This window comes from Sinohyriopsis cumingii, chromosome 9 (genome assembly GCF_028554795.1).
Source record: "Sinohyriopsis cumingii isolate HCF-2022 chromosome 9, ASM2855479v2, whole genome shotgun sequence".
In the NCBI taxonomy this organism is placed as follows: domain Eukaryota; kingdom Metazoa; phylum Mollusca; class Bivalvia; order Unionida; family Unionidae; genus Sinohyriopsis; species Sinohyriopsis cumingii.
In genome coordinates, this window is record NC_142969.1 from 86,786,902 (window position 1) to 86,808,427 (window position 21,526).

General features: G+C 34.0%; 1 protein-coding gene across 3 annotated transcripts; it reads right to left on the reverse strand.

The window, feature by feature from the left end:
• Positions 1–836: 836 nt before the first annotated feature.
• On the reverse strand, positions 837–20,084 carry LOC149792176 (uncharacterized). 3 transcript variants are annotated; one of them, XM_089970682.1, is made up of 4 exons: positions 19,972–20,084; positions 13,363–13,435; positions 7,621–7,739; positions 837–1,685 (listed from the first exon to the last, which is right to left on the reverse strand). In XM_089970682.1, the coding sequence occupies exons 2-4, from the start codon at positions 13,428–13,430 to the stop codon at positions 931–933; spliced, it is 942 nt and encodes a 313-aa protein (XP_089826808.1). In that variant the 5' UTR covers positions 13,431–13,435; positions 19,972–20,084; the 3' UTR covers positions 837–930. The 3 variants fall into 3 exon arrangements, with proteins under 3 accessions (XP_089826808.1, XP_089826809.1, XP_089826810.1); XM_089970683.1 differs by having other exon boundaries at positions 13,363–13,526; positions 19,972–20,071; XM_089970684.1 differs by lacking the exon at positions 19,972–20,084 and having other exon boundaries at positions 7,621–10,462.
• Positions 20,085–21,526: the final 1,442 nt, after the last annotated feature.

The following is a 21,526-nucleotide window of genomic DNA, read 5'->3' on the forward strand; positions in this document are numbered from 1 at the left end:
AACTTTTGGAAAAATATCGGATTTAGAGAAAAGAAGGCATTTTTAGTTAATTACTAGCATATAATGATGTGGGATGTACATGTATTCCTTTGTAACACTGCAAATTATTCTAGGGTGGTCAGGAGAGTACTTGTTTCTTGTTTGTTTATTAAGCAATTTCTTAAGTCTTTTAAATATTTCCTCACTCCTGAGTGTGTTTTAAGTTTATTGGATGTTTAATTGCTCTCTCTGAAAAATATCTTGCCCGGGTAATAGCATCCCAATCAAAGTTTCCCTCTCTATTATCACAATAGTGTAGCTAATATTATATGAATAGTGTAACTAGTAAATTGTAGGCTTCAGTGACACCACTTTATAATATTATCAATAACTCTCTCATTTCAGCAAAATGCCTTTCACAAAGGTATTTCTGAGAGTGTAAGCTTAACCATCCCAACATGGTTACAGTTTCTAGATTACAATTTAATAGCTATTAATATGCACAGTAAATCCATCTACTCTTAGATAATTTCAGGGCTGGGGAGGGAGATTGCAATTTTCTTTTGAGTTCAAAATGTAATGGGTATAATAGACTGGGATTTTTGCCATAAATCAGTGAAAGATATTTTTCACCTCTTGAACGAAGGAACCATTTTATTAGAACAGTGTTAGGCCCCTGCCAACAACATACAATTGTTGGTCACTGACACAAATGCAGCATACCATGGTATTTATCATGGTATATTCAGAAATACTATGACATACCATGGTACAAACGTTATGTGGTACCCAGCTCTATTTATGACAATAACACATAATATCATATGGACATGAACAAATAACAACATAATTCCAAGCAATCTGGTATAACATTTATTCATATTTACCTCAATAAAACAATGTATGCAATATCGTTTCAAAATTTAACCAGGCATCGGTTCATAGCTAAACCTACAACTGACATGTAGCCAAAGATGAGTGATAGTCAATTATACACTGAAATATGCACTTGTCTCCTTTATAAATATGTGATGTAATTCTATTGTCTACATGATCTTCCCTCCATATGTGAACAACTAGACTGTCTCCCTCTAAACTCTCTCCCAGATAGAGCATTTCCAAACGCTTGATCCAGTTTCTGCAAATGTTTGTCTTGCCCTTGAAATGGCCCTGATTGATATGGCTATTTACTGAGTTGATGCAATACATAGGATATGAAAGCCAGTTTGTGTGTTGGTTCTCATCTGTATCATTATGCACCACTATTACATTTGAACTGAGAGTATCATGTGGTCTACCCAAAATTACAAACATGTACCGTTTCTTGCCAACAGCAAACTTTTCATACTTACTCTTCCACCAGTCTGGAAGTCTGGTGGGTCGACGTGTTTTGTTATCTACTAATGCTACCTGATGTTGGCAGCTTAGTAGAATCTGTCCATGGACAGAGGCAGTACTAGTGTGACTTTCATATGATGTATTTCCAATATAACCTAGCCACATTTTATGGATAAACTGACTTTTAGAGGTAGCTGGCAAATAAAAGTTCTGAGAAATGTTTACAACAGAGCCAATGGAAAATATCAGCTTTTTATCTACAAGCCTTGCAAAGTCCAGAAAACCATGTCCATAGGTTGTAACAGTATACCATGCCAGAGTCTCTGCAACATCTGTTTTCTTCAGGAATTGACATACTTCAGAGACGGCTGAAAAAAATAAAAAACTGTTGACTAGCTTGCCACAGTATGGAAATTAATACATTCTGGTTTGTTCATTTTGTGATCTATTAATCTGTGGCTCTCAATATAACTCAGCCCCTACTATCTGACAGAGATGATAGTGGATTCTTTTAAGATAGGCATCCACAATATGGTACAGTGAATATCATGGAGATGATAATAGGTCCTAATAATACTGGGTTCCACAATATAGAAGTCTCTGGTATAAGGTGGAGATGACCATGGATCGTATTACTATGAGGTGCCTTGATACAACACACATTACTAGGACATGTAGAAGATCATGGATCATATGACCATGACAGGAAACTCAATATAACATATACCATAATATATAATGGAGATGGTCATGGAATGTGTTACTATGAGGTAACCTAATAAATATACCACACTCCATAATAGATCATATAAATACCCATGGATTATATTACTAAGAGGTGACCAGTTATATATCACATACCATAATATATCATACAAAATAGCCATGGATCATATTACTAAGAGATGACCAAGATATATTACATACCATAATATATCATACAAAATAGCCATTGATCATATTACTATGAGGTGACCAATTATATATCACACACCATAATATATCATATAAATAGCCATGGATCATATTACTAAGAGATGACCAAGCATATATCACATACCATAATATATCATACAAAATAGCCATGTATCATATTACTAAGAGGTGACCAATTATATATCACACACCATAATAGATCACAGAAAAAAGCCATGGATCATATTACTATGAATGGAAATAACAATTCATAAAAGAATCACTGCTATATACTCATGTTAACCTAATTTCTTACAAAATAGGGTACAAGACAATTCATTCAAAGCCATGGGACCAATTGTACACACGGGAACTGTTAGATGTAAATGACAAAATATATGTCAATTTTGAAGGTTATTCATGAAAGCTATGATTCTAGTTAAACACAAAATAAGTCTAATATTTAATGCCACAATGACAAATCTGGTGAAAATCTTCAAATAAAATGTCTATTGCATATCAACTTGATTTACAATAAACAGAGCTTGTTACCTGTAAACTATTCAATACAATAATTCCTATACTGTCTACAGACACTGAGTCAGAATAAAATGTTCTTTAAAATGTTTAAATTGGAGAAACTAACATGTGATATGTGTCATTATGCACTGAGGTTGCTATGGTTATTCCTGAGAATGTCATAATATAAGTGTAATAAGGATCTGTGCAGAAAAAGTTTCTTATAGCTTCATCCAGTCAAATATTGGAGTTGTAGATACCATTTCAGCTAGTTACATATAGCAGTGGTTGATGAGGAATGAAGTGGCTGATGACCCTGGGATAGCAAAGATGCATCAGAATGTGAAGTGGCTGACAAACCTAAGATAGTGAATATGTATCAGAATGTTGAATGGCTGACAACACTGGGTTAATGAAGAAGTATCAGAGTGTGAAGTAGTTGATGATCCTGGGCTAACAAATATACATCAGAATGTGAAGTGGCTGACAACCCTGAGATAGTAAAGATGCATCAGAGTGTGAAGTGGCCAACAACCCTGGGATAGCAAAGATGCACTGGAGTGTGAAGTGGTTGATGACCCAGGGCTATTGAAGATGCATCAGAGTGTGAAGTGGCTGACAACCATGGGATAGTGAAGATGCATCATAATGTGAAATTGCTGATGACCCTAGGCTGGTGAAGATACATCAGAGTGTGAAGTGGTTGACCAGCCTGGACTAGCATAGATGGATTTGAGCTGAAGTGGTCTGCAACCCTTGGATAGTGAAGATACATCTTAGTATGAAGTGACTGACAACCCTGCAAAAAAATGCATCAGAGTGAGAAGTGGTGACAACCCTGGGACTGTAAAGATACATCTTAGTGTGAAGTGGTTGACAACCCTGCAAAAAATGCATCAGAGTGAGAAGTGGTTGATAACCCTGGGATTGTAAAGATACATCAGAGTGTGAAGTGGTTGACAACCCTTGGATAGCCAAGATGCATCAGAGTATCAATGGGTGAAGTGGTTGACTACCCTGAGATAGCAACGATACATCAGAGTGTGAAGTGGTTGACTACCCTGGGATAGAAATGATACATCTTAGTGTGAAGTGGTTGATAACCCTGGGATAGCAAAAATGCATCAGAGTGTGAAGTGGTTGACAACAATGAGTTAGCAAAAAAGCATCAGAATGTTAAGTTGCTGATGACCATGAGCTAGTAAATATGTGACAGTGTTAAGTGGTTCATGACTCTGAGATAGCAGAGATGTGTCAGTGTGAAGTGAATGATGAACCTGAGCTAGTGAACATGTGTCAGACTACTTTAACAGAATGATAAACATATGGTGACTTCACATAAAAAATGTCTACGAAGTTTTATGTGTTGTTATCCTAAGCAGCAAGACTATGTGTACACATGGGAATTAATACAATAGCAAATCACCATCAAAGAGAGCATAATGGGACCATTAAGGACTTTATCTTTTCTGCAAACTTGTTTCCTTCTTGAAATCCCCCTGCCTTTACTTTGGACCTTTTAAACCCAGAATTGATGCGTTTTTGCTGCATGTCATCTCGTAAGTCAATTAAATGTAAGTGGAAGAAAACTTATGCAGTTGTTGGAACTATGTTTTCTTCTACAATACCAATGAATTTAAACTTTTGATAATACTGTTCTCATGCACAAACTGTCGTAACACCAACAACCGTAAAAATGAATATATATGTGACACTTTATCATACTATCGTAAAAATGAAAATATATATGATACTGAATACAGGTATTCGATAGATAACACTAGTTAGCATAGGTGTTTGTTCATGGTACAAATGTACTCAAAAGATGCTGCTTTATTTTGCATGGGTATGTGTGCCACAGAATGTAGGTACTCCAAGGATAAAGCTAGTTTGCATGGAAATGGGCTTTGTGAAGTAACAGTACGCCAAGGATATAGCTACAGTTGACATGGGTATAGGCTTTGTGGAATATGGGTACTGCAAGGATAAAACTATAGTCTGCATGGGTATGGGCTTTGTGGAATATGGGTGCTCCAAGGATAAACCATGGGCATGGACTTTGTTGAATATGGATACTCCAAGGATAAACCATGGGCATGGGCTTTGTGGAATATGGGTACTCCAAGAATAAAACTATAGTTTGCATGGGTATGGGCTTTGTGGAATATGGGTACTCCAAGAGTAAAGCTATAGTTGGCATGGGTAATGGCTTTGTGGAATATGGATACTCCAAGGTTAAACCATGGGCATGGGCTTTGTGGAATAAATGTACTCCAAGGATAAACCATGAGCATGGGCTTTGTGGAACATGGGTACTCACAGGATATAGCTATAGTGTGGCATGGGTATTGGCTCTGTTGAATATGGGTACTCCAAGGATAAGCCATGAGTATGGGCTTTGTGGAATATCGGTACTCTAAGGATAAACCATGAGTATGGGCTTTGTGGAATATGGGTACTCAAATGATACAGCTATAGTTGGCATGGGTATTGGATTTGTGGAATATGGGTACTCCAAGAATATAACTATAGCTGGCATGGGTAATGGCTTTGGGGAATATGGGTACTACAAGGATTAACCATGGGCATGGGCTTTGTGGAATATGGGTACTCCAATGATAAAGGTATAGTTGGCATGGGTAATGGCTTTGTGGAATATGTGTACTCCAAGGATAAACCATGGGCATGGGCTTTGTGGAATATGGGTACTCCAAGAATAAAACTACAGTTTGCATGTGTATGGGCTTTGTGAAATATGGATAATCCAAGAGTAAAGCTATAGTTTGCATGGGTACTGGCTTTGTGGAATATGTGTACTACAAGGATAAACCATGGGCATGGGCTTTGTGGAATATTGGTACTCCAAGAATAAAACTATAGTTTGCATGAGTATGGGCTTTGTGGAATATGGGTACTCCAAGGATGTAGCTATAGTTGGCATGGTTATTGGCTGTGTTGAATATGGGTACTCCAAGAATAAACCATGGGTATGTGCTTTGTGGAATATGGGTACTCCAAGGATAAACCATGGGCATGGGCTTTGTGGAATATGGGTACTACAACGATAAACCATGGGCATGGGCTTTGTGGAATATTGGTACTCCAAGAATAAAACTATAGTTTGCATGGGTATGGGCTTTGTGGAATATGGGTACTCCAAGAGTAAAGCTATAGTTGGCATGGGTACTGGCTTTGTGGAATATGGGTACTCCAAGGATAAACCATGGGCATGGGCTTTGTGGAATAAATGTACTCCAAGGATAAACCATTAGTACGGGCTTTGTGGAACATGGGTACTCACAGGATATAGCTATAGTGTGGCATGGGTATTGGCTCTGTTGAATATGGGTACTCCAAGGATAAGCCATGAGTATGGGCTTTGTGGAATATCGGTACTCTAAGGATAAACCATGAGTATGGGCTTTGTGGAATATGGGTACTCAAATGATACAGCTATAGTTGGCATGGGTATTGGATTTGTGGAATATGGGTACTCCCAGAATAGAACTATAGCTGGCATGGGTAATGGCTTTGGGGAATATGGGTACTACAAGGATTAGCCATGGGCATGGGCTTTGTGGAATATGGGTACTCCAATGATAAAGGTATAATTGGCATGGGTAATGGCTTTGTGGAATATGTGTACTCCAAGGATAAACCATGGGCATGGGCTTTGTGGAATATGGGTACTCCAAGAATAAAACTATAGTTTGCATGAGTATGGGCTTTGTGGAATATGGATAATCCATGAGTAAAGCTATAGTTTGCATGGGTACTGGCTTTGTGGAATATGTGTACTCCAAGGATAAACCATGGGCATGGGCTTTGCGGAATATGGGTACTCCAAGAATAAAACTATAGTTTGCATGAGTATGGGCTTTGTGGAATATGGGTACTCCAAGGATATAGCTATAGTTGGCATGGTTATTGGCTGTGTTGAATATGGGTACTCCAAGAATAAACCATGGGTATAGGCTTTGTGGAATATGGGTACTCCAAGGATAAACCATGGGCATGGGCTTTGTGGAATATGGGTATTTCAAGGAAAGCACATTAATTTTCATATGGGTTTTGTGGAATACTGGTAGTATTAAGGAAAATACTTTATTTTAGATATGTTTGGGTTTCATGAAACACTGGTACTCCAAGGATAATATTTTATTTTTCATAAGATATGGGTTTCTTGGAATAATTGTAACCCACAGATAACACTTTATTTTGTATGAATGGGCATCATAATCACACCGTCTACAATTTGTTGTTATTGTTGTTGTTGTTTTTATTTTTGTGGCATTAACATCATTTTTCAGCACACGATAGGCTATACATGACAGCCAGTATACATAACTGGTGGAGGGAAGAACCTGGGAAACCCCAGGAAGTACCACTGCCCCATAGGAAACTACTGGCAAACTTTCTCATCTACCCTCATTTACTGAGTCCGAGACTCAAACACACACACAGTCAGATGGGAGATGAAAGTGATTCGTAATGTTGAATGTTTTAGAACATACCGAATCTTGCGTCCCTATCTACAATTTGTTTGTAAAATATAAAATCTGCTTAACAACATAAATAAGGTCTTAGAATAAGGATGAAGCCAGACTATTTGACTCTTTTCATAGCAACCAATGAATATCAAATTGCTGAAGGTCATAATAATTATCACTTGAGTTTGAACTTAAAGCAATTCATGCAAGTAAATAAGGTAAAGTTTTATATATTAAACTTTTACAAAAACGGCATGAAGATATATTCAAAACTTTAAAATCACTTATGCTATATACTTGTAAGCTAATTCATAAACTTGTCATAAACAGATGAAACAGGTCATTGTCAAACAAATCAGCCTTAAATATAACAGCTTACATTTAAAAGCATCATCATCACACGTCTGTCCAAGACATGTCATTGTACATTCCATCTTGAGTGGATCAACAGAAAGTCCACAATTGAAACTGTCTTGACAAAACTTTAGTAAACGTGTTCTGAAATAATAATAAAATAAATACCAACAATACAAGGGTTTCATTTATCTCTCTTTCTCTCATTCTGTGTGTGTGTGTATACATATACATATACATAATGTCACATTTTATTTATAATGCAGAGGTACATGCAGTTCCCATTTTGTTCCTGAGAGAAGCTTAAATTCGTTTAACATTTAAAAGTTGTGAGTAAATATGTAAATGAAAGCTCAGTGTTGTGTTTGCATTATGATAGAAATTTGGCTTTGATTTTTAATCAACATCATGAAATTTGCAAATTTTAATAAGATTTCATAAATTTTGTTACCATGTCTTTCATATATTTTCTCAGCAAAGAAGATCTGATAAAATATCAATCATTGCAAATGTTGATGATTTACTATTGGTGGCAACACTCTAAGAAATTAATACCAATTAATGACATTACCATGTCAATTTTTTATTTGTTTTCATTTATTTTCAATTCAATTATAAATGTGACTTGATCTCTTCTACTCACACCTGAAAAGAACATGTTGACTTAGAGCAATGAGTTTTATCATTTCCATTAGAACATTAATTGAACACTTGCTGTGTGGCTAAGCTGGATTTTTTTTACAACTGCTTATAACGTAATGGTCCGTTTAGAATGAAACCACAAGAAAAATAAAAACTAATTATCTCAGCCACTTACATTACATGAATGCTGCTGACACAGTAGCAACAGCTGCACATAGTGTCAGTCTAATTTCTTGTTAAAATGGGAGTCTAATTTCTTTTTAAAACCAATCAAGTTTTGTACAGTAAATTTTTCCTGTTGATCTATAATATTCCAGTAATATGCAGTGACACACTTAAAACTAAGCTATCAAGTCAAATATTTTGTCAATATGCTCCAGTACTATGCAGTGACACTCTTAAAATATAAGCTTTCAAGTGATTTTTTTCCATTCATCTGTTCCATTACTATGCAACAGCTATTAGCTGACTGTTTTCATTAGAAAGAAGGCTATTATAGTGTCACTTTATGTCATTGTATTGTATATCAATAAAGTGACATTTAAAATCACCTGCTTCAGGAATTAATTGTGCATACATTTTGCATTTTACAAGTTTAATTCTATCAATGAAGCTTTAGGTCAATGGTGTTTGCTTAAAATGGTTAGATGTGTTCTGACCTTAAAAGGGAAGTAACTCTAACTTTATAAATACACACATTTGGGAGTACTCCTGTCATTGTGGGTTTATTAAAACTCAGTTTTAATACTGTATTTGCCAGCCTACAAGACAACACTTTTTGACCAGAAAATCTACTCCATATCAACTTATATATGGATCATGTCATGTAAATTGCTTTATCATATTTTTCATATGGAAAATAATTCTCCATGAGCAAAGATCAAAAACAGTTGCCACCTAAGTACAGGAAGAGTACATGCACTTTAAATGAAATCTTAATTGTTGGGAATGGAGAGGTCATTATACTTTCCAAGAGAATTAGACAGCATGTAAAATGGTAATTATTGGGCTTTAAACTAACGAAGACTATAAGGCTATAACTATTGTGAATATTTAAACCCTGAAGGAGTATGGTATGTATTTTCATAGCTTATATTTACTCTTTCATTTATTAATGTTTTCTCTATTTGACAAAAGCTTCAGCAACACTGAGGCAACAAGTTAAAAAAAAAGTACCAAAAAATCCACAAAGAGCTGAACTTTAATCTCTCTCTTTCTCTCTCTCATACTGGACCACATCTAATTTTAATCTGAGGTGCAAAAAGAAAAATGTGATGGAATACATTCTCTCTTCCCCTCCCCCCACCCTCTGGAAAATGCATTTTAGTATTAATGATGCAATATCCCTATAGCTGATAACCTGAAATACCATACAGTGATAATTTTAACGTTTATGAAACCGGAAGTTATTATAACTTAATTCCAGAACAGAGTTGCGAGTTTTATCATATCTGTAACTCAATAAATTTTCGGATCAGCATCATTATATGTAGCTAAATGTACATAATACATCTAAAATACTTCTTGTGAAAAAAATCAGGTACTTTTAGTTAATTTAATAATCATGACTGGAAAGTTTACTGAGTTACAGGTTGGATAAAATTTGCGATGCTGTGTGAAATGAAGTGAAATAAAAAAAATGATGTGTTGATCTGGCCTCGTCTTATACTCAGCACTGACTCATACAAGGATGATGGATAGAAAATTTGCTGAATCAACTTATACTCCACATTGACTTATACGCCGGCAAATATGGTACCCATAAATATTAAAATCTCTCACATGAATAACTGTGTTTGATAATAGAGATTCTAATTATCATGTATCAATGAAACATGCTAGCCATGTGAATCCAATCCCAATCCAAATGTTAACCTATACTTGGCTCTACTTGCTATTTTATTATGATGATGTCTTTGAGTATGGACCCTGTTTATGTTGTCATTAATTATGGGTCTTGCTGCTGTTGCCACTGATTATGGACCATATTGTTGTTGGCAATGATTATGAACCATGTTGTTATTGTCAGTGAGTATGAACTCTATTGCTGTTGTCATTGAGTATGGACCCTGTTGGCAATGATTATGAACCATGTTGCTATTGTCAGTGATTATGAACTCTATTGATGTTGTCACTGATTATGGATCATGTTGCTGTTGTCATTGATTATGGACCATGTTGCTGATTAGTTATTCGGTAAACAGTTTAACTATTTCCAAATGAATCTGAAAGAAAAAATTATCTACACATTATTGATTATTACATCACAATGACTAGTTTTTGACTACAGAACTGTTCAATTGTATGGTCATGACTTGCATTAAAGTAAGTGAATTATCATTCGACTTTTATAAGGCAACCTCACTTGAAAAATGTAACACATGTATAGCTACATAAGCAGCATTAATTTAAGAGAGATAAATATAATATATACTTGCTCATAAGTCAAATCCAATTGTAAACTACATTAAAACATATCTGCCATTGCATAAATGAAGTGATAGATCTCAGTCTATGCAATCGGTAACGACAAAGCAGTAAAACAAACAAGACAGACCCTAATCTGCCAGCACATTATGTGACAGTATATCAGGATATATGTTGTCTGCAGTAGGACCCAACATATATGATAAACAGATAGACACACAAGCCGACAGACATATCAAGTTCAATATATGTTGATGCCTGACAGGTAAAAATAAGAAAAGATTATACCTTTATGCAGATACTTTTAGTAAGACAATGTGAAAATAAAAGGTTATATACAGGTCAGTCAACTGCAGGAATAGATACAAAAATCCAAATTCCAAAGTAACATTGATGAGAATGAAAGTCTGGCAAAGATTTTTCTTAATGTAAAGATCCGGTCACATAATCCAAGAAATATTTCTAAAACATTAACATGTCAAAAGTGATATTGTAATTGAATAATTTTCTTCAGCAAATAACACTGATCATTAAATTGTCCATCTGAATATTATTAGCCCATGTTATTCCCATACACCTGAGTGTAGGGTGATTTTTACTGGTATGAAGTCACACTAATTAATGTGTGTGAGCTAATCAGTATCTCCATATACCTGAGTGTAGGGTGATTTTTACTGGTATGAAGTCACACTAATTAATGTGTGTGAGCTAATCAGTATCTCCATATACCTGAGTGTAGGGTGATTTTTACTGGTATGAAGTCACACTAATTAATGTGTGTGAGCTAATCAGTATCTCCATATACCTGAGTGTAGGGTGATTTTTACTGGTATGAAGTCACACTAATTAATGTGTGTGAGCTAATCAGTATCTCCATATACCTGAGTGTAGGGTGATTTTTACTGGTATGAAGTCACACTAATTAATGTGTGTGAGCTAATCAGTATCTCCATATACCCGAGTGTAGGGTGATTTTTACTGGTATGAAGTCACACTAATTAATGTGTGTGAGCTAATCAGTATCTCCATATACCTGAGTGTAGGGTGATTTTTACTGGTATGAAGTCACACTAATTAATGTGTGTGAGCTAATCAGTATCTCCATATACCTGAGTGTAGGGTGATTTTTACTGGTATGAAGTCACACTAATTAATGTGTGTGAGCTAATCAGTATCTCCATATATCTGAGTGTAGGGTGATTTTTACTGGTATGAAGTCACACTAATTCCCTTGAGGAGTAGTAGCTATAAGAAGTTTCTTCAAGATGACTTTCATGGTGGCTATATCAGATGAATGGACAACACCATTTTCTTGTATGATGAACTAGACCATGTAACAGTCATGTATGTAATGACTGTTGGCAAACATCCAAGCAGTTTAGGAGAAGTCACAATTACAATATTGTGCTAGCAAACTGATGGACAATGGATGTAGACAACAGGCCATCCCATGAGCATTTCTGGCTTATGATGTAGACAAAATGCCATCCCATAAGCATTTCTGGCATATGATCAGTAGAGCTGAAAAATAAGATGGTAGCTTGAAACCATGTAAGCCAGATTCAATTTATGTGCCAAAGAAAGCATAGAAGGAACTTGAATATTATATTGTAAGCTTTGAGAATTTCTATATAGCTCAATATGAACAATTAACTATTATTATAACTAGCATATGACAGGTATGTTTACAAATGTATAAAATAACATAATATTATACAGTAGTCAACTGAGCAAAATATGAACAATAATATTTATTATTATAACTAGCATATGACAGGTATGTTTACAAATGTATAAAATAACATAATATTATACAGTAGTCAACTTGGCAACCTAACTTATTTCTGGAAGCCACTGGGATTTTGGCACAAAACATGACAGACTTTGCATTAACTTAGTTGTGGTGTGCAAGGCATGCACATCCCATGATGCACATTTAGCATCACTTTGAAGTATTGGATGCAAAGATGTTGGAAATACAGATACATAACTGTAACCCATTTTTAATAAACCTTGGGAAAGTAGGTCACAGTGACACAATATTGGTGCACAACACATGCTCAGCACATGATGTAACATCAGTGGAATTTTATGATAATAAATGAAATAATATATAAATAATAGCTCACATAATGAGAACAAATGGAGGGAAACATTGAGAGAGAAGCAATGTTAATCATTTGGTATATAATGCCCTCTTCTCAACGTGAGGGTATTACAAAGAAATTAGTCATGAATACAATAACTGTAAGGCAGGTTAGCACAACATAGAACTATTATTTTCACACACTATACATTAAGACTACAAAAGATACAAAAACATGTTGCATATAATTATATTCCCCAAAGTACCTGCTCTATAATCCTCAGTATATTAGCTGAACTACACAGGTAAAAGATATGAATGAGGGGCATTAGGGGCATTGCATATTCCATCTTCCATTTGTTACTATTTGCAGATCTGAACTATATGTATGTCTTGCCTTTTTTTTAAATAAATGAATAAATACATGCATAGTGATCCCTTTTGTTGTGACAATGGCAGCAGCAACAGCATCAACTCAGTGTTACAAATTTTGAGAAAATCAATAACTGACGTTTTGTAAATTCTCTCTTATTAATAACATGGCTGGAACCTCCCCACCACACATTTATTGATTCCAGATTTAGACTTTTGTAAGAAGGAGTGATATACAACCTGTATGCTGTCAAATCCAGACCTCCTTCCTCCTCTTCTGCTGCTGAGCTTGACTTGGACTTTTCCATTTTCACTAAAGGATTCAAAATAATTACTAAGCAATAAGTAAATTCGGCTCTTCACATTTGCTTTTTTTGTACACTGGGCATGTGTCATCAGATGTACTGAGAAAAAAAAAAAAAAATATATATATATATATATATATATATATACAGGCAAACCTCAAATACTTTAAATAAAACAATAGCAAAGAGATTTTAAAATGCAATCTGAAAATTGACTTTGTTATGAATTTGCTTCTGAAAGAGAAAGAATATATTAATATTGTTTCAAAAGTGAGTAGCTATCTCATTTTCTTAGCAACACAGACTGGACAGTTATCTTCCAGAATGGATAATTCCCCATCAGAGAATTATTCATTTGAAATTAATAGCCAAAATGTTTCATTAAAATAATAATGTTAAACTAGCCAATGTGCCTTCAGTCAGATTTATAACACCACTTCAGGTAACATACCCCCAATGTGTTATTAAAATATTCTTGAAAGGCACTATATAGACTTAATCCACATTCTTTGATGGGTTTTAACTAAACGTGAACTGCGACAGTTGTCCAAAACATATTTCTTAACACTAAAAGTTAGACTATACCTGTGACTTTCAACTTATATCTCTCTTTACACAGGTAACACATGACCACAATTCAGTGAAGAAATCAATTTTATTCCTTTCAGTGGACAAATCTGTATGATTCCTATCAGTAGAGAAATCAAACTGATTCTATTAAATGTAAACATCTGTTTGATTCCTTTAATTGCATCTTTTGAATATGTAACTCTTTAATCTTCTGACAGATCCAAGAAACATTCACAAAATTATTCTTAAAATGGATACTTGGGTCCTGGATGCATTATCATGGATATCTAATGTTTGGTCTTCCCACCCATTTCTAGCTTTCTGCTGGTCACTATATGTAAGTCAAATTTGTCTGAATTGTAAAATGCAATATTCCAGCTAACTGAATCATCACTTGCTTCTAATCAACAGTCATTTTCTATACCATGAGGTGCCATATTTTGTTTATAAGTGAAATCTAAATATTAAGCTTGCTGCAAGATTACAATTTCAGACTATAATTTGTTATGTATATTTAATTTGTACTGGTTATTTTTTATTAATTTGGTTCTCCAATATTATGGTGTTGTTTAATTGTATCTTGGAAATAATCTTGTCCCAAATCACGTTCACTATGAACAAGTACGATCCTGACTAAATACAGTGACGAACTGCATTAAGTCATAGTATTTCCTGAAAATGCTAATTGTGATCTAGGTCAAGTAGAAGGCTTTATAATCTTGTTTATCTAGAAAATATTCATTTGTACTGTAAAGATCATGAAGCAGAATCAACTGTATTGTTGTTATGAGAATTTTGACTTGGGTGATATTTATTCGAATTATTATTCTCTGTAATTATAAAGTGCTTAATAATATTCTTGGGCAGAGACTATTAATTTGGAATTATAGTGATTTCAAACAAAGATATCTTGGATTATATCTGTGTAATTCTGTTGGCACACCATCACACTTCAGGTCATTGGTACATCATCACATTAAAGACAACAGGCACATCAATAATTTTAGTCCTGGATCTTATTTTTAAAGCCACATGAATTTAATTAGAACTTTGTTCATTAGGAATGGGGATAGAACATTTTTGAACTATTAAATTAATTCTCAATACTGCGTGTTCTTTTTAAATTTTCACTTTGTATTCTAATGAAATAAATTATTTATTGAACATACAAAACTAACTGGGTATGGCTCTTTTCTATTACTTAGTTTAAGACAAAAGAATTGTAATAACATATTAAGTTCATGTGTGCACACTCATTAAACCATGATGTCAGACTAATTCTTATCAATACAGTGGCCATATGAAATAACACTGTACTATTATGCAATTTCATTTTTTCTCACTGGTGGATGCTCATTTTCACCATACATTGTACGATCCAGTCACATAATTTAATCCTAATTTTATAACCATGGCAAGTTCATTGAATTGTGATCACCATGGACAGATAATGTAGACGTTTTCAAACAATGATAATGTTTGTAAAGACCTGCAGTTACTTTCTTAGAATACTAAATGCAATATCAATGTTTACTCCTATAATAGTTGAGATAATAAGTTAACCAAATTAAACCACAGAGATATAATAATCTACCTTCACTTATGAAATGATTTGCAGATCGGAGCATCTTAAAGTCATGTTTTATGTTACTGTTTCAATGCAGCAAGATCTGGACTAAGATCAACAAATTGTCCAAAAAAATTCCTGAGTCACTATCTGTTATTTTTATGTGATCAATCCTGTGCACTTCCATGTCTGCTGTTTGAGACCCTAGCCATGTATACTGACACCTAATAACAGTGTTCTCTCCCGAAAATTATGATGGCATATCTCCTTTTATGAGTATGGATATCCTAATACATCACATTTGATTAGGCATTTCAACCTCATGAGACTAAATTCATGACTTTTCCTCTTTTTAAAAATAAAACATTGAAATTTCAAACATCTTTGCAATTTTTCAAAACCTAATTTGTGCATCAATAAACAGACACCTAAACATATGGATACGCAAATGAAATGAAACATGTAATGATTTTGGTTATAGTTCAAGTTTAAAACCAATCATTAATATATCATTCAGATTTATAAAAGCATTTTAAGAGTATACGGTTTTGATATTTTACAAAAAGTCATGATCTGTTGGGTATGTTTCATTTTAAGACCATGAAGATGAAACATCTTTGAGCAGTGCTTGCTTTCATACAATATCATCATCTGCCCTTCATCTCCACCAAAAATACAATATTTGACCATACTAATTCAAATTTGTTTGCCAATTGTCTTTGGCACAAACACTTGCTTTTGCAAAAGTATTTGTACATAAAAGGTCTAGCATAATCCAGAGTATGAAATTTTAATTCTGTAACTAATATTCTATCCCAAATTTCACTGTCTAGAAATACTCTATCATGACAGCATTGTTCATGACAAAATACATGATCAAGTTTTTCGTAAAAATCACAATAAATAGCTACATTTCAATTTGACACTAATATGCAGGCTTGCAGTTCCAACTTCTGATATAAGAGAGGAAACTTACAACTTTATTTTGTCTTTGGTTTTAAAGGGATGCTAAATTTCAAATATTATCTATGTATCAATTTGACAAATTAAATATCTTTATTTACAATTAAATAAGATCATTTTAGTCTTGAATATATGCAATGTTGACAAAGGTTTAGAGAATCACAATGGTGACTAAGGTATGTGCACAATGCATTGTGGGAATTTGCACACAATCATGAGGTCTGTGAAAACAGCCAATCAGGGATGGATATCAGTATGTAGGGATCTCTTTCTGGATGTATGCCAGATCTGGCCCTCAAGATATCTCATGCACTCATACATATATTGCAAGTAAAGTACACCTTTGGAAACAAAAGAGTAATGGTGAGTCATTTTTCTATTCATCCCTCACTAATGTTACACTAAATGATAATTTTACTCCCCTTTTACGTGCTTTAATATTTCCAAACCTCCCCCCTCCAAGGTAAGCCCCCACCCACTTTGACAGCTTATGCCTGCAACTATTTCTAATGAAAGCCAATCAAACTGAAATGTCCCAGATAGGGTCAGAGAGCACATTATGCCATCAAATAACTTGAGAATATCAAATGTGTTTCAGTAATGTTTAAAACATTTTTGAATTCTGATGTACTTAAGTTATAAGCTAAAGATACAGTGGACAACTCATGCCCATTTACTTTTTCTGCATGTGGATGTTATTTTGTATTAGATAAGGGCTACATTGACAATGAACTGAAAATACAGAAAATATGTTGACAGGGTTGCCACTAATCCTGCAATATAAGTCACCTCCCCTGACATTTACTACCAATAACAACATAACTGGATAGCACTTCAGTCAGGCTGAGTGCCACTATTTTACTATTTTTGTACAGAAAGGGTACCCCACTTACAGGGCTACCATTCTTTTAATTTTGATCAGATAATTTCATGAAAAGTGGGAAAATTTTACGTGATAACCCGCGCAAAGGAAACCATTTGGCTTTTCTCTTAAACTATATGTTATTGGTATGAATCTGATATGGCTCAAATAATATTTTCATGAAAAATCCACAAAACGTGTGTATCATAGAGGGTTTCACACGGGGAAAGTTTTATTTATCTATCTAAATATAGAATGTGCCAAAAATATTCTGGTACTTAACTTCGTTTCGTGGGAATAGGGTAATTGCTATATAACATACCCTCCATCTCATCTTTAACCAGAAATATCAGTTCTCTCCCTTGAGCACCTGGTAGCGGTATCAACCACAGAGTCTGACATTTTATCAATAAAGGACAAAAAATCTGTGACAACATGAGATCATCTTATCAGCATAATAAATATAAATATATTTATAGTACATTCAGGTGATTTATTGTAAGGTACTTTACTGACAAAAAGTCAAGACTCCTTTGGTAGAAACTATATGCCCAATGAATATAAATATCATTGCTACTGTTACCGTAACCAGCAGTTTGTTTTTATCATTACTGCTACAAAATAGTATAAAACCTGTTTGAAATTAATGTAGTAGTAAAAAAGATAAATACAAATTTATATTGTGTCTTCACAGATGAGATGTGATTGTTTTCTGTTTGAAGAATAAGACCCCCCCACTGTAATAATTCAAAAGAAACTTTTGTAGTCTTTAAGGTTACTCACAGTTCAGGCTGTTGTAGCATCCATACCCCCTGCATAAACATCTTCATTTATCTGTGATTTTATTGTAATTTTACACTGTTTAAAAGGTAAGTTAATAGTATTATGACAAAAAATGCCAGCACAATCCAACTATGTAATAAAACAATTGCAAAATAAATAAATAAATAAAAATAAAAAGTATATACAGTACTGTATTTAACTTTTCACAGGAAATATTAGAGACAAATAAATATTTCATGTAAACTTTCAGTCACAAAAACGATATTTTTAGATGAATTAGTCAAAACAAATTCTAATACAGGTAGACATTTAACAAGAATAAATACCTGGATTTTCTTGTTACAATGTCCTTATAGATTTATTTGAAAAGTAAGAAGGCAGATGTTACCAAACCCTTTCTTCACTTTCACATGAATAAAACATGAATAAAATCAAGCTGTACACATAATAAAGCTTTGGGTTTGGGCATACACTCCAAACTGTAAATTCTGAGTAATTAAAGCTGCAAATTCTAGATTGGCCATGGCACATTTCACAAAAATGTCCTTTTATATACCACATGCTAGTTGTAGCCTCAACTTGATTTGTTGTGGTTGAGGCTACGAACTGATCCCATATCATGTAATGGAGCAAAAACAATCATCACTAAAGTGAGAAAAACAAACAGTGTAGAAATCAACTACATAAGTATAATCATGTTGTGAAAGAAGTTTGGCTTATTTTGAATTTATTAAGCCCTTACATGATAAAATAAATTGGCATGGTTACACTAACCTCATTCTGTCCGCCATGACAGATAACGCGAGACTCTCACCGTTACCTCTTTTCTACATAAAGCTTGCCAGATCATATTTGGATATTCTACGCTATATTATATGAATCAAGTGTGAATAATCGCTTCTTGGTGGAATTTCAAAGTTGCCGATAAACCTTATTTACTTTTAATGCGCAGAATTTCTGACCCAAACCGCACCAAATTTTTACTACAATTTGTTCACATTTCCAAATAAGGCGTCAATGTCCTTATATGGCACACAAACAAATGAGGCTGAGAACGGAAGTAATCATTATTTGAAATAATATGGCAGACGATCTAAACGAAAATATCGGCTAAAAAAGGTAAACGAGATTGTACAACTATTTCTACAATGATTTTCGATACTTCCTGTATTAAATAAGAGGACTACTCAGTTTATTGGATTATATGCAAGGAATATGTTTAAAGTGTTATTATTAGGCTAAAAGAGCTCCATTAACACGTATATGCTCATGTTAGTACCCTGTCCACGAGGAACGAATAAGGGTACTAATATTAGTACTATACCACATACATGTATAATGTATGCCTCAGGAACTGTCTGGCTATATTCTCTAGTGACTTCTTCATTAATTAACTAAAAAAAATATTTCCTTTACTGGATTTCTTTCAATATATATACTGTACAAAAAATGATCACTTTTCGGAGAATTCTTTTTTTTTGCAGGCAATAAAATAAGTTGTTTGCACTTGCTATGAGCAAAAGCCATGGAAAGGAGTATATTGTATGTGATGCTTTGTTATTCATGATGCTCTGACCTTCTTAAAAATACCATATTTATTAAACTGTGACGAAATTTTAAATTTGGCCTGTTATACCTATATTTACATTTTTTAGATCGCCTAAAAGCTATCAGAGGGCGTCTCAAATTGTATGACCGAGTTGCCAGAATTGTTGATCAGTGTTCTTCATCTATAAACCTTTAACATTTTTTCAAACAAGTATGAAAACATAAGAATAGTTGGGAGTTGGGAGAGATACCTTCTTACTGTGTACGCCAAACCCCTATATATCGATTTAATAATAGTCGTAATTTCGTTTGTAATGTGTATCGTGACTACAAAGGTCAGCAGTTCGTCGCGGGAACAAAAGCACTTAAATGACAGAGATAAACTAAGGGAGAAAACTTTGCACACAAAAATGTAAGATGGTATAGTTGGAACTAAGTTATGCATGAATGCACGAAGGATTCCCTGTACTAATTCAGTTCCCATAGTAAACCTATGCAAATAACATGATATTAAAAATGCAATAAATTTAATTTTCTGAGTTCTCATGATCAGACATATTTGACATCATAGACACATCCTTGATGACAGCTTATGTGCAGAGAAAACCATGGGCTGTAGATCTACATGCGCTTGAACCATGTGCTTTCAATTTCGCACCAAAGGGTCAGGTATAACGTCAGTAATGTGTTTTCAAAAAGGACTAAAATAATAAATATATTTATTCGCCCTAGACATACACTGCTAAAGCTAGATTTAATATTTAAGTGGGGAATAACTTAGAGGAGAATTTATAATTAGCTTTCAATTACACTGTAAATACTCCAGTCAAAATAGTTATTAGATTTCATTAAAAAAGAAAAAAGCATATCGGGCACAAACTCTTTGCATCAAAAAGGAGAACTTGTTGGGGTGACGCATTCATTATTATTCCTTGAAAGTTGAAACCGTCATACAAATCATATATTTATTTCATATCAAATTATCCAAATTTGTTTGGCACTAAAACAAACTGTAATATTTGAAAGTTTAAATACCCATAGGCCTCTATAGTGTGAAATAATGGAAACACTGTTGATTTAGATCCGCCAATATTTTTTTCTTCGCATTTAATAAAGCATTCAATCTATGGATCCGTCAATCAATAAAACTACAGACAGGCTAGCTATGTAGATCATCTCACGGTATGGATTCTTATAATAATAATAATAATACGATAAATCAAACACCTAAATATGTGTTAATGCTAATGGATGACACAGAGTTCGTGGTCGAATTAGTTTTAACTTATTATGTTCCATATATTTGTACCTGGACATTACAAAAGGTACAATATAGAAAGTAATGGATTCGAAAGAAAGTCAATGGTTTACCATGTTATTCTCCTTTTACTACGCAAATATCGTAAACATATGCCAATACATGGCAGGGATTTTAAGTTTTAATTACAAAATGTACATTTTTAATAGTCAAAGTGGAGAGTCTCTAAATTAAACATTAACATTCAGCCAATGTATATAAAGAAGGAGGATGAAAGACGGGGGTGGGTAGGTGTTTATACGATAAATTCCGACATCTACTACTTAAATTTCGATTAAAAATAGATTTTCTTTTTGACAAGAGTACCAGCGGGAGATGTGAATTCAAGCGACAGATATATCGAATTGTTTGCTGGCATTACAGGCTTCATTGGGTAATTTCGTTGTATTGAGATGGTGTGGTTGGGATTGTTTCAAAAAATATGTGCTCACCCTACATACAATAGTAAAAATAATCCACAATCTTAGACATGGTTTTCATTTTTTATT

Coding starts and splice junctions, on each gene's coding strand:
- LOC149792176 (XM_089970682.1), bottom strand. CDS start 13,430: ATGGAAAAGTCCAAGTCAAGCTCAGCAGCAGAAGAGGAGGAAGGAGGT. Junction 7,740..13,362: donor CTGGATTTGACAGCATACAG/GTTGTATATCAC, acceptor TTATTATTTCAG/AACACGTTTACTAAAGTTTT. Junction 1,686..7,620: donor TGATGATGATGCTTTTAAAT/GTAAGCTGTTAT, acceptor TATTTTTTTCAG/CCGTCTCTGAAGTATGTCAA.